Below are 12,321 nucleotides of genomic sequence, written 5' to 3' on the forward strand. Positions count from 1 at the left end.
AAGTTTAAATGTTTTCAAAAACATTCAATGCAATTATTTTTTATCAATTTACAAAATGCACCGAAGACAAATCTCAAATCATCTAATATTATTTACGTAATAAATCACCCTAATTGTTCTAGGTACCAATTACAGGACTGTCTCAAAAAATTAGAACATTGTGATAAAGTTCTTTATTTTCTGTAATGCATTTAAAAAAAAAGAAGAAAAATGTCATACATTCTGGATTCATTACAAATAAACTGAAATATTGCAAGCCTTTTATTATTTTAATATTGCTGATTATGGTTTACAGTTTAAGATTAAGATTCCCAGAATATTCAAATTTTTTGAGATAGGATATTTGAGTTTTCTTAAGCTGTAAGCCATGATCAGCAATATTAAAATAATAAAAGGCTTGCAATATTTCAGATGATTTGTAATGAATCCAGAATGTATGACATTTTTGTTTTTGTAATTGCATTACAGAAAATCACAATATTCTAATTTTCTGAGACAGTCCTGTATATCATACTGGTGTTAATGACCATCAATGTCATATAAAGGCTTAAACAGTCTATAATTTAAAACAGAAGCAGCTGCGAAGGGGCTTAAAACTGCCAGGGAGCAGCCAGACTCTCTGAGTCGAGGTTGTGGACGAGCGTTTCCAGGGAGAAAGAGCAGAGCATCGCGACACGAGGACGTTCTACTCCATCAGCACGGTCTCTCCCAGGCAGGAATACGATGCTCAAGCTCTTGTGAGGAAGCAGAAAGGAGCAGGCGACCCTGACGTGGTGGACATGCTGGTCTGTCAAGATAGATGTTAAAATGCCTATAGCCTTTACTTCTCCTGCACGTCCTGCAAGTGATGGGACTGTCCCCAAAGAGCCTGGATCTCATCACCGGGGAGTCTGAAAGCATTTTTAGATTAGCTCCCTCTATTATTGCTAGATATTGAACTAACGCACGTTAGGTAATATAATCAAGGCGTGTTATTGGCCACCCTGTACCTGAAGGGGAGTTGAGGGGAGGGACGGTGAGTCGGGAGGCTGGGTAACATAACGGATAATGTGTGGCTGTGTTGAATGACCCCACATCAGCAGTAGGGATGGGCGGTATGGACTAAAAAATGTATCATGATCATTTTTGGCATTTATCCGGATAACGATAAAAATGACGATAAAAAAAATACCAATTCAACCAATTCATCTTTTTAACTATAAATCTATCATCACATTCAGTCTTTGGAGCCCCCCACACTGCTCTAAAAGAATACTGAATGCTAAACTACACCAATTATTACACCACTCTGGTGGAGACCTCAGCAGCAACTGTTATATATAATAATATATAATATATAATGTAAAATATATAATAAATTACTTGTATTGCCATCCTTTGCACTCACTGTTTTTTTGCAGACTCTGCAAATAATAGATGATGTTTGCTTCTCATCACTCTTTAAATCCAAACCAGTTCCAGATAACGGAGCTGGAGCCTCGTTTAACAACGAGCTCCTCGCTCTCAGATACATCATCAACGGGAATTTATCGTTTTTACCGTGAGATGACAAATTCTTACCGTGGGGAATTCTTTTGACGGTATATCGTGAACGGTAAAATATCGCCCCCACTCCTAATCAGCAGGATGAAATACGCTGGCATACGGGTGGCATTTTAAAAAGGAGGATGGAGGAACATCTGGATGAGTGTTTTTTTTGGCTGAGTTTTGCTTCTTGCAAAGTCCTGGTTTGTCCTTTTAGTGTTCAAACAATGGAGCATCCTTCGTGGTTCCGGACATACGCAGGTTTATGGCGTCCTCGGCTCCTCGGCTGAGTAGCTTGCAGATATCTGTCTCCCCAGTTCCTCATGGAGCAAATATAGGCCCTACCTGTCACTCTCATCTACTGTTTAGTCGGAGGAGAGTTATTCCTGCTGGACAATGTAAAGAGGACAGGCAACGCGCCAGATCCCTGGCTGATCTGGTCTGGTGGTTGAAACAGTCTACCTGCCCACATCCTTCAAAAACTCTGCAAGTTTACAGAGAAAAACTGACGACACTGCTTTGACGGGAAACGGTTCGCTGATGTACCAACTTTTTCTTCTACTCACTCATCTTGGATGTTGTAAATTGATAAAACACAAACAAATCTTACAACTTTCAAAGTATTATTACTTGACAGCATATCTCCACACCTGCCTAAGACTTTTGCACAGTGCTGTATTTTGCAAAACATGAACATTTACCACATATATAAAGATGAATATGACAATGCACCCAAACAAGCAGGCAGGTACTTCTGTATGTTGCATGCAAACACACTGGGCGTTTGATCACGGGGTAAAATAACGGATAAGAAAAAAGGAAAAAACAGTGTTGAACGCTCAAAAAAAAAGAAAGAAAAAAAACCAACACAAGATGGGGGAAAAAATGACGCGATGAACAAAATATTTCCGTTGGAAGCATACTTGCCGTTGCACTCTTAACTTTCCTGTGAGCTATGATCTATTGTCTGGGGAATGTAAGAATATGACTCGTTTGCTGAAAATAGTAACATGAAGTACAGAAAGAAAAAACTCTGGTGTAGCGCTTGTTTAACCATTAAGTCTCTGACAGCATTTAATTGATGAGACAACAGCTATAAACCTTTCCACTGAAGACCGTTCATCTTATCATTTTAGATCTAATTAAACAAAACTTTGGATATAAAATAGCAAGAACATTTTTGTTGTGGGGCCAGAAAATTTGACAACAATTCACTCAAACTTTCAAACTGCAAATGTTTTACTGTATGGAAATAAATAAATAAATAAATATCGTGGGCGGTGGATTATTGAGCGTGACTGACAAAGGTGGCCAGTAGAGGGCTCAAAATGTTTAAAAATGATATTCAATTATATGAAAACCCTTTGTTTTCTCATTCTGAAGAAGAACAGCTTCTTCCCCACGGCTGTGAAGAGACAGGACTCATAACACCAGTCCTACAGGACTCCTCAGAAAATTAGAATATTGTGATAAAGTTCTTTATTTTCTGTAATACAATTAAAAAAAACAAAAATGTCATACATTCTGGATTCATTACAAATCAACTGAAATATTGCAAGCCTTTTATTATTTTAATATTACTGATTATGGCTTACAGTTTAAGATTAAGATTCCCAGAATATTCAAATTTTTTGAGATAGGATATTTGAGTTTTCTTAAGCTGTAAGCCATGATCAGCAATATTAAAATAATAAAAGAATTGCAATATTTCAGTTGTTTTGTAATGAATCCAGAATGTATGACATTTTTGTTTTTGTAATTGCATTACAGAAAATCACAATATTCTAATTTTCTGAGACAGTCCTGTATGTAAATAATTTCACTTGCACTTTATTTTTGCTGTTTGGGACTCCGACTTGTGAATGTACAGTAGCTGCTGTCCCTGGAGGATGCAGCCGAACTAAATGTTGTTGTATACTGTACAATGATAATAAAGCTTCTAGGGCTGGGCGATTTTGGACAAAAATAAAATCCCAATTTTTTTCTCTGAAAACCCGATTTTCGATTTCGATTTTTTTGGTAAAACTACAAAAGACAATGGAATAAATAGTTTCAAATATTTTATCTTTATTTTTAAAGAAAAATAGCAAACAAATTTCCCTATTGGGAATGAAGTGCAATTGAAAGATACTGTAAATCCTCCTTGAGTTTAGTAAAGTGACAACATTTACAATTTTCTTGACCAAACAAAGATGAGTAGACGAGCTCTGTCTGTAATGCAGCCAGCTGCAAAAAAGGAAAATCCATTTTTCGATTTTCCTTTTTTTAACATCGTCTTGATTAATAAATCCGATTTAGATTTAAAATCGATTAATCGCACAGCCCTAAAAGCTTCTTATTCGTCTTATTCTCATCCTGCTGGCCTCAACCCCCCCCTACTCTCACGCTGCTCCGTCTCATCATCACGAGCCCCTGCCCACCTGCATGGTTGTCTGTGTTGCAGCAGGGGACATACCTCTGTGAGGATGCCAAACTTTTCCAGGGGACTCTGGGGGGACATGGAGGGGCTGGCGAGGCTGGAGGAGGAGGGGGAGTTGGATGCGGAGGAGGAGGGGGAGGAATGGTGGCTCTGCTGGATCAGGTCCGGGAGGTGGTGGATGCGGCCGGGGAAGCCGTTGCGGTCCGAGTGCTGTGTGGGGTGGTGGTGGTGGTGGTGGTGGTGGTGGAGGGAGCTGGGGGTGAGGTGGACCAGGCCCTGCCCCGAAGCCGGGCCGGGGCTCGGGGCGAAGCCTGAGAGCAGGTTAGGGGTCTGCGTTTGGCCCGAACCGGGGGCCGCACGCTTTCTGTTGTCACCTGCACTCTGGAAGTAGAAAGAGGGGCAGACAACTTTGGGTCTAGATGTGATCCTGACGTGTTCGAGGGAAGGGAACGTCTTAGCTACCGCAAAGGGTAAACTACGGTGGCTATTCTACAGGTGGAAAGAAAGCTCTTGTTAGAAGTTATACTTATTTTAGAATGGTGTCATTACCTTTTGTCCCAATCTAACCGGATGTGATAATTGCTAATGGTCTGATTTGTGCCATCTGATGACAAAACTTCAAAATTTAGAGTAAATGGATAGAAAATATCCTAATATCTGAACTATCCTGCATATACTGTAGGGTATGCATGAAAAAGATCTGTGAGTATATACACCCAACCTTCCATATGCTACATTTAACACCGGCCACAAAGAATGCAGGAATGGAGAAATGATCAAGACATCATGCAAACAGAAGGAATAAACATCTGGGATATGAACAAACAGAAATACAGAACAATGGAAGGAGTTGATGTGGTTTGCAGGGTTGTTCCTCTGAGCCAGTACCTGTCTGACGATCAGCGTGCTGTCTTTGCAGGGAGTTGACCCCGCATCGCTCTCGCCCTCGTCGTGAACGATCATGGTTTTCACAGACTCCGTTTCCCCGTTGCTTAGTCTGGAAGAACTGGGAGACACGAGAGGCAGCAGGTTAACACGTTAACGCAGCACAAGTCTCAGCAAAACCTGAATAAGTCAGGGGAACCCGGGATGTTTGTTTTATTTAGGAACAGCGACAGCATTAGTTATTCTTCCTGGGGTCCAACATACACACAACTCACAAATTTACACTTAATACATAACAGACATACATTATACATGACAAACAAAACAATAATAGAATCCCTTAGTCACAAACAACACAGAGGAGAACTAAATCACACTGCAAAAACTCAAACTCTTACCAGGAATATTTGTCTTATTTCTAGTTAAAATGTCACATTTTTAGTCAAAAAAATCTCATTACACTTAAAATTTAAGTGTTTATTTGACAATTTTCACCTGTTTCAAGTACATTTTCACTTGAAATAAGTAGAAAAATCTACCAGTGGAACAACATTTATCTTCTCATTACAAGCAAAAAAATCTTGTTCCACTGGCAGATTTTTCTACTTATTTTAAGTGAAAATCTACTTGAAACAGGTGCAAATTGTTGTTTTTTCCAGTGATGAGTCTTGTTTTAAGTGTAATGAGATTTTTTTGACTAAAAATGACACATTTTAACTAGAAATAAGACAAATATTCTTGTTAAGATTTTTAGTTTTTGCAGTGATCCATCAGATATAAATACAAAGAAATGAAATCACATACAACACCTGACCATTGACCACCTTGACCACTTTTCACCTTTATTGTGAAAGGGTTTATACTACCTGTAATTTTATTCAAACTTCATTCTATTCCTTTCCAAAGGACAAATCACAATTCATTAAATTTTAAAAGATATTGTTTCTGCCGTCACGTTACGGGTGATACGTACACGGCTCTGGAGTCCTCCGGGCCAGAGGTGGACTCTTCCCCCGCCTCCTGGTCCACCTCCTCGTCATCGTCGTCGTCGGTGGTGTCCGAGTCTTCGCTGGACGAGGAATAATCCGTCACCTTGTTTGGCGGACGGACGTCGTCCACTGCACGCAGCTCCTTGGCCAGAGCGGTCAGGTCCTGGACATCGTGGGGAGGGAGATTATTTTTACCTCAGTGAATTCAGCGTTTCTCACTCTGCTGGAGTTTAAACCCATTCTTCCTCCGCGTGCTTCATATGAAAGTTGTTAGCAAAGATGTTAGAAGATTTTCAAGCGGGATTCAGGGTGCTGCTGGAAAGGAAGAGGGGTTAGAGACGTATGCCAGCCAATGAGGAGTCACCATGAGAGGAGCAAAGCCAAAACAATGGAGTGAGGAGAGAGATGATTGACAGCTGATGCTCTTCAGGTGCTGGAGGTCAGGTTAGTGGATTAATTCTATCAATGCGTCAAGTATTAGAGCTGCAAAGATGAAAAAGTAGTCAAAGTCATTTATCAAGGTTAAAAAAAAGAAGAAAAAAGAATGAGTTAAATTAACAATCACCCAGCCAGAAACGAGTGGAGATCAAACAAGAAGTAGAAAAAAAACCATCAGCCAGTGAGTTCAATCCAGAAGTAAAAGCAGCTGCTCTTCGGTCTGATTTCATCACTCTTGAGTTTAGTGAGCAGCTCACATGATGCATTTTAGAGGAGCGTTATTAGAGAAAAAGAAAAGAAAACAAGGAGAAAACTCCCACTCATGCCATTTCAAATGATCATCATCCCCCCGAGATTGAACCAACCCAGCTCTCCGTCACGTACATCACTAGCCACTGTTCTAGCTCTAACTACAGCCGCTACAGAAGCACAGACTACTCAGCTCTGATCAACTCTCACCGCTGGTCTGCTCGGCCTCACCAAGTCCTTCCTCTCCTCGGGCTTTTTCCCAGCATTCTCTGGTCGCTGGAGGGGGGAGCCCTCAGATTTGGAAGAGGCTGAAGGAGGTGGAGGTGGTAAGGTCAGTTTATTCTACAATCATTTTGTTTGGGGAAAAAAAAAAAAAATTCCACCTAAATGTTCATGTAGCTCCTTCGTGAAAGCGGTGTGTGTATGGAGCCAAATCAAGGCCAAAAGTTTTGCTAATTTGAAAATAAAAATTGAACCTGAAAATTCTTTTTTACAGTTTCAATTTTTTTTTTTTTCGGTATCAGATCTTTTTTTCAGTTTCACATCTTTTTTTTTTCAGTTTCACATCTTTTTTTTTTCAGTTTCACATCTTTTTTTTCAGTTTCAGACTTTAGACTGTTATGCTGTCACTCATGATGCCACGCCCCTCTCAGTTGATGCCACGCCCCCTACGCCAGATCGGGGCCAAAAGTCTAAAACTGAAAAAAAAAATTGAAACTGAAAAAAAAAGATTTGAAACTGAAAAAAAAAGAAGTGAAACTGAAAAAAAGACGCAAAACTGAAAAAAAGATTTGAAACTGAAATAAAAAGTTGTGAAACGGAAAAAAAGATCTGATACTGAAAAAGAAAATTGAAACTGTAAAAAAGAATTTTCAGGTTCAAATTTTATTTTCAAATTAGCAAAACTTTTGGCCTTGATTTGGCTCCATATGTGTGCAAATGTATGTTTGGGTTTTGTAATCTCCTGTGTGCTGGTTTGTTCAGGTGTGTGTGCACTCACAGCGGGCCCTGAACCTCTCTCCAGAGCCGCAGTGAGAACTGGGCTGAGAGCTGGAGTTACTGGAGCTGCTGGAGGAACTGGAGCCTCCGCTGCCGCTATTACTGGTCGTTCTGGGAACCAGTTTCTCCACCCGTTCCCACAGCAGCCGAGGCTCTGCGGAGCTGCAGAGGCGACAGACACCAGAGTCAAGAGCGGAGCTGCAGAGGTGCGCGTGCTGTCCGCACCGCCGTCTCTGAGATCTGAGCTGACAAATGCAAACAAACTGCTCGTCTGTTACTGATTTGTGCATGAAGGATTGGTCCCTTTTTAGTTTTTCCATTCATAACATTCCACATACATTTTGGACCCATTTTTTGTTGGGGAAAAAATATCTTTTAATCTTTAAAAGCTCAGTGATGAGGAGAATTAATCCCGTTAAACACATCTATAGCGGCAATGTCAGGCTGTAAGCATCAAGTGTTAAAGCTTGATGTTTAGTATCAATCTTCATCCTACAGAAAGAATAAAGAAAAGCACCAGATAATTGCTTTGAAAGGACAGTTAGATCATAGTCTGTTGTAAGGAGCTCACTAAGTTCTGAGTTTCACTTCTGGACATTAATACACAGAATTGTGCTTTGCAGATCAATAACTGTTCATTTATTGTTCATTTTATGCGTATGTAGACAATAGATGGTGAATGATGTCAGATTAATTTCCAAACAATGAGATGTTTCCCAGACTCTATGAAAATAATTCTGTTTTTTAATTGCGTAGTTGATAACAGAAGTGTGGAGTACCACTGCTTCACTACAGCCACACTGTCTGTGCTTCACAGAACACAGGCCTTTCAATTTCACTTTTTGGACAAAATCATCCTATCCTAGCTTACATAAATGGCATTGACGCATTATTGTTTGCCATTTTCCAAAAAAGGAAAAAGATAAACAGACAATTTTTTATATGTATAGCTGATACAAGCACATGGGAGAGTGATCCCTCTGGGAATCACTCGTCAGCACTACGATACCGAGATACGGTCTCAAGAGCCATCTGTGTACTGGTCCAAAACTGAAAAGGACCAGAGTCTTATCAGCAGCAAGTTTAGAAGCATGAACCTCACTGCCCTTCACCAGGATAATCTCCACTTTACTGTGATAGTGATACTGATGCAGAAAAATAGTTTGCCGTCTTCAGAGTATCTTGCGCTGTCTTCAGGTCCTGGACTTTTCCGTATATTAACAAATAAAATAAGTTCAGAAGACTAACGGAACGTAAGAAATCCATTTGTTCTTTCCTTTTCCTTGTTGTCCCAACTTTTCTTAATTTGAGGTAGTACATAAGTCAACCTACAATTAAACATTCCTTCTTCCTTCCAATTTGAATTTGTATTTAAATGTACAGGTTATAAAACTTAACAGAAATTGTGTTTTACAGGGTTAGAAGAGAGAGAAGTTCCAAATTATTGAGAGACCTGAGTAAAATATTGCAAATGTTTAAAAAAAATTAAAACCAAAGAAAGAGAAAAGTCTGATCCTGTAGTGACGGGAAAAACCCTCTGCATGACGGTTTACCTGGCAACAGTTCGGCTCAGGACATCTCTGCTGAGTGGGGCGTTGCCATGGCGAGGCGAGTCTCGCCTCGACAGCACTGGAGACCTGGATGTAGTTCTGACAGGAACCTTTTATGATAAAAACATTGACCAGCTTATTCCTCCACACTCTGAAATGACTGTTTATCAGCAAACAGGAAATACACAAAACACACATTCAGCCCCTCGTGGTCCAACATCACAACGGCCTTGACGAGAGACATTTTCATTCACTAGCAGATGTGAAGTTCAAATATTGCAGCTAAATGTCTTACAAACTACAGAAAAGTAAATATGTTTGTTCAAAACAGACAGTTGAACCCGTTGCCTTTTCTCACTGCATTCCTCGCTAACTGCCATGCAGGGTTAAACCTGAACGTGATACGTGTACAAAGTACAAATTATATATAATGATAAAGAAAAAACAAAATAAAAGCTCTAGACAATCCCCGTCCCACCAAATGAACCGTTCATCCCTCACCCAGACAGAACTGGATCCCCTGCCTTCACAGATTACACATAAAGAACCGTGCAGGTGGAACATCAGGTCATTAGTTTGGTTTTTTAGATTTGAGATGAAGAATGTAGAAACAACATATAGCAGTGGGTTTTTCATGCTTTTCAGGACTAAAAAGACTTGTGACGTTCTACTTGAGGAGAAACAGGTTACAGAGCCAGAGCCAGTTAGTTCTGTGATCTGGTTTGGCAGCAGTTCTGCATATGACAGCATAACTAACGTCGTCCGTATGGACTCATTTAGATCTTTCCCAAGTTCTGGATTCCGACTTCCCACAGAAGTGGCCGTGGCAACACAGTCCTGTCTCTGCAGTACCGAGCAGTCGCATGGTGCGGGGAAATGGGGGAACCTTTCCCTCGCCGCGTTATTCTTAAGTCTTTTTGCAGCTGAATTTTTCTGGTGTCAAGATGAGACACAGAGGCGGTTTCAGGTTTTCTTATGGCGCTTTTATAGTACCTACTCAGCCCGACTCGACTTGCCCTCGTTTCTTTTCACCCAGATCAGTAGTAGGAGGTTGGAGTGAAGCTGCTTTGATGTATTTGATTGTGTGATCTAAATGAAGAAGACAACAACACTAAAGATGTAGAACCTAGAGGAGATGATATACAGGACTGTCTCAGAAAATTTGAATATTGTGATAAAGTTCTTTATTTTCTGTAATGCAATAAAAAAAAAAAAAAAATGTCATACATTCTGGATTCATTACAAATCAACTGAAATATTGCAAGCCTTTTATTATTTTAATATTGCTGATTATGGCATTATTAATATAGTTTTCTTAAACTGTAAGCCATGATCAGCAATATTAAAATAATAAAAGGCTTGCAATATTTCAGTTGATTTGTAATGAATCCAGAATATATGACATTTTTGCATTACATTGCAGAATAAAAGGACTTTATCACAATATTCTAATTTTCTGAGACAGTCCTGTATGTGCTGCTGGGTCTGTGACTTGTGTTCCATATCAAGTTAAAAATGAGAGTGAAAGAAGATTCAAGCGGCGAGACTTATTAATTTAGTTTGTTTGTCTCTGCGCTGCGGAAAAGTCAGCTGGAGCCGTGAGCAGCTATGAAGAGACAGAGCTCCTGGTAGATCTGGTCGTTCCTTATCGCCTCTAGATCCCTTTTTAATTCTCTCCTCAGCACCAGGTTTATGAACATCTGCACCTCAGAGTTGGATCATGAAACAGACTATTGCTGCCGTTGCTGGTTGAATAAAATGAACAAGAAGCCGTGAGAGTCGATATTTCACTGATTTCCTCCTCCTGACTAAGACGTCTGACTCCAACCCCCCGACCAATCGGTGGTCTGTAGTGTGATGACGTCAGATACAGCCGACTCAGCCGCTTAGAACCTCAGCAGAATAGTTACAGAAAAGTATCTACTCGGCACGTTAGACTCCTGGTGGGAGAGAACCAAACCGAGTGGAGGAGAGCCGAGTGGAGTCGGGCTGAGTAGGTACAGTACTAGCGGAAAAGCACCATTAGTGTTAAACATTGCCTCAGTAAGCTGACTTTCTTCATGCCAACACTAGTTCACGTCACATCAATTCATCTTCTGTTTAGCAAAGCGATGATCTAATACTTCTGTCCAAGTCCCTCACACATCTTTAGAGGTGCACATACAAAGGGACAGGTTTACTACAGATTTGCTTCTGGCACAAAACTTTTTTTTAATTTTCTTTAAAGAACAGTAACTAACGAGTAACCCTAAAAGTTAGGTAATTAATAAAAGACTAGTGTTCTGAGTTGCAGACTGGAGCGGAGGTCCCCTCCCTGCTCTTACCCGGGGCGGGGCCTCTTCTGAAGGAGCCTTGTCATGGGGAAAGGGTCTGGACTGAAGCTGGGATTGTGGGTCAGTGCGTGCAGGTGTTGATGATGAGGATGACGATGATGATGATGGAGGTTGATGTGAGTCATGGCTGTTGTGAAGGTGGAGGTTTTCAAAGCTAGATGCAAGCGGCTCACTTATGGGATGTGATCGAGACACGGCAGGAGGGGTTGGAGAAGAGGAGCTGGACGAGGCCACACTGCTGCTGCTCTTTAAAGCAGCCAGATGTGAGCGGACCTTCCAGACGACAGAAACAGAACACATCGGGGAGGGCAGGTCAGTCTGCATGCAGTTAATTCAAACAGGGATGGGAGTGTCATGGCAGGCTTTAGGGGCTTGTCTGATTGGAGTTATGTAGAAACTTGAAACAGTTTGTTGTAAAGATTAGAGGAAAACTCAAGCTTTAACAGTGTTTTTCAGAATCTAAAAACAGATCAGAGGTTGATAAGTTAAATAGAATGAAATGTGCACGACAGGCTCTGCAGGGAAGAGGCTTTGGAGGCGGAGCTGAAGCACAGCAGAGAGGGACAGGCCTGCAATCAGCATTTTATTCTAATTTGCAATCAAGTCCTGGTGTTTATTTTTATGATGCATCAATTTAATTCTCGTTTAAATTAAATTGACAGAAAATAAACACTTCTCTATTGCACTCAATTCCAAATAGCTATCATGCTTCATCTTAAAGGTTTTACTGTATATTCATGATTTGCTCCAAATCTTTACAAAGCCCCTAAAGTCAGCCGTGTTCAACAGAAAGAGAAATAAAAGTACATGCTTTACCATGATGTCACTCGGGCTGCACTATTGTTGGGAGCCAGACTAAAACAACAGCTTCAATTCCTGCCTGCCATGTGGTTTTACTTCCATGACATCTATTCATCAACATTAGAATGAGGCTG

At 40.5% G+C, this 12,321-nt stretch overlaps 1 protein-coding gene across 13 annotated transcripts in view; it reads right to left on the reverse strand.

The window, feature by feature from the left end:
- The window catches only part of map4k4 (mitogen-activated protein kinase kinase kinase kinase 4), a 140,242-nt gene that overhangs the window by 24,071 nt on the left and 103,850 nt on the right, over positions 1 to 12,321 (reverse strand). For 4 of the 13 annotated variants that reach the window (XM_061723111.1, XM_061723110.1, XM_061723106.1 and 1 more), the window contains 7 exons: positions 11,378 to 11,659; positions 9,057 to 9,163; positions 7,505 to 7,665; positions 6,715 to 6,812; positions 5,802 to 5,980; positions 4,832 to 4,949; positions 3,980 to 4,432 (listed from right to left, as the gene is read on the reverse strand). In XM_061723111.1, the coding sequence (XP_061579095.1) occupies positions 3,980 to 4,432; positions 4,832 to 4,949; positions 5,802 to 5,980; positions 6,715 to 6,812; positions 7,505 to 7,665; positions 9,057 to 9,163; positions 11,378 to 11,659 (1,398 nt within the window). The remainder of the gene's footprint in view (positions 1 to 3,979; positions 4,433 to 4,831; positions 4,950 to 5,801; positions 5,981 to 6,714; positions 6,813 to 7,504; positions 7,666 to 9,056; positions 9,164 to 11,377; positions 11,660 to 12,321) is intronic. The other 9 variants (XM_061723118.1, XM_061723117.1, XM_061723114.1 and 6 more) reach the window with 5 other exon arrangements.

Source organism: Cololabis saira, chromosome 6 (assembly GCF_033807715.1).
Source record: "Cololabis saira isolate AMF1-May2022 chromosome 6, fColSai1.1, whole genome shotgun sequence".
NCBI lineage: Eukaryota > Metazoa > Chordata > Actinopteri > Beloniformes > Belonidae > Cololabis > Cololabis saira.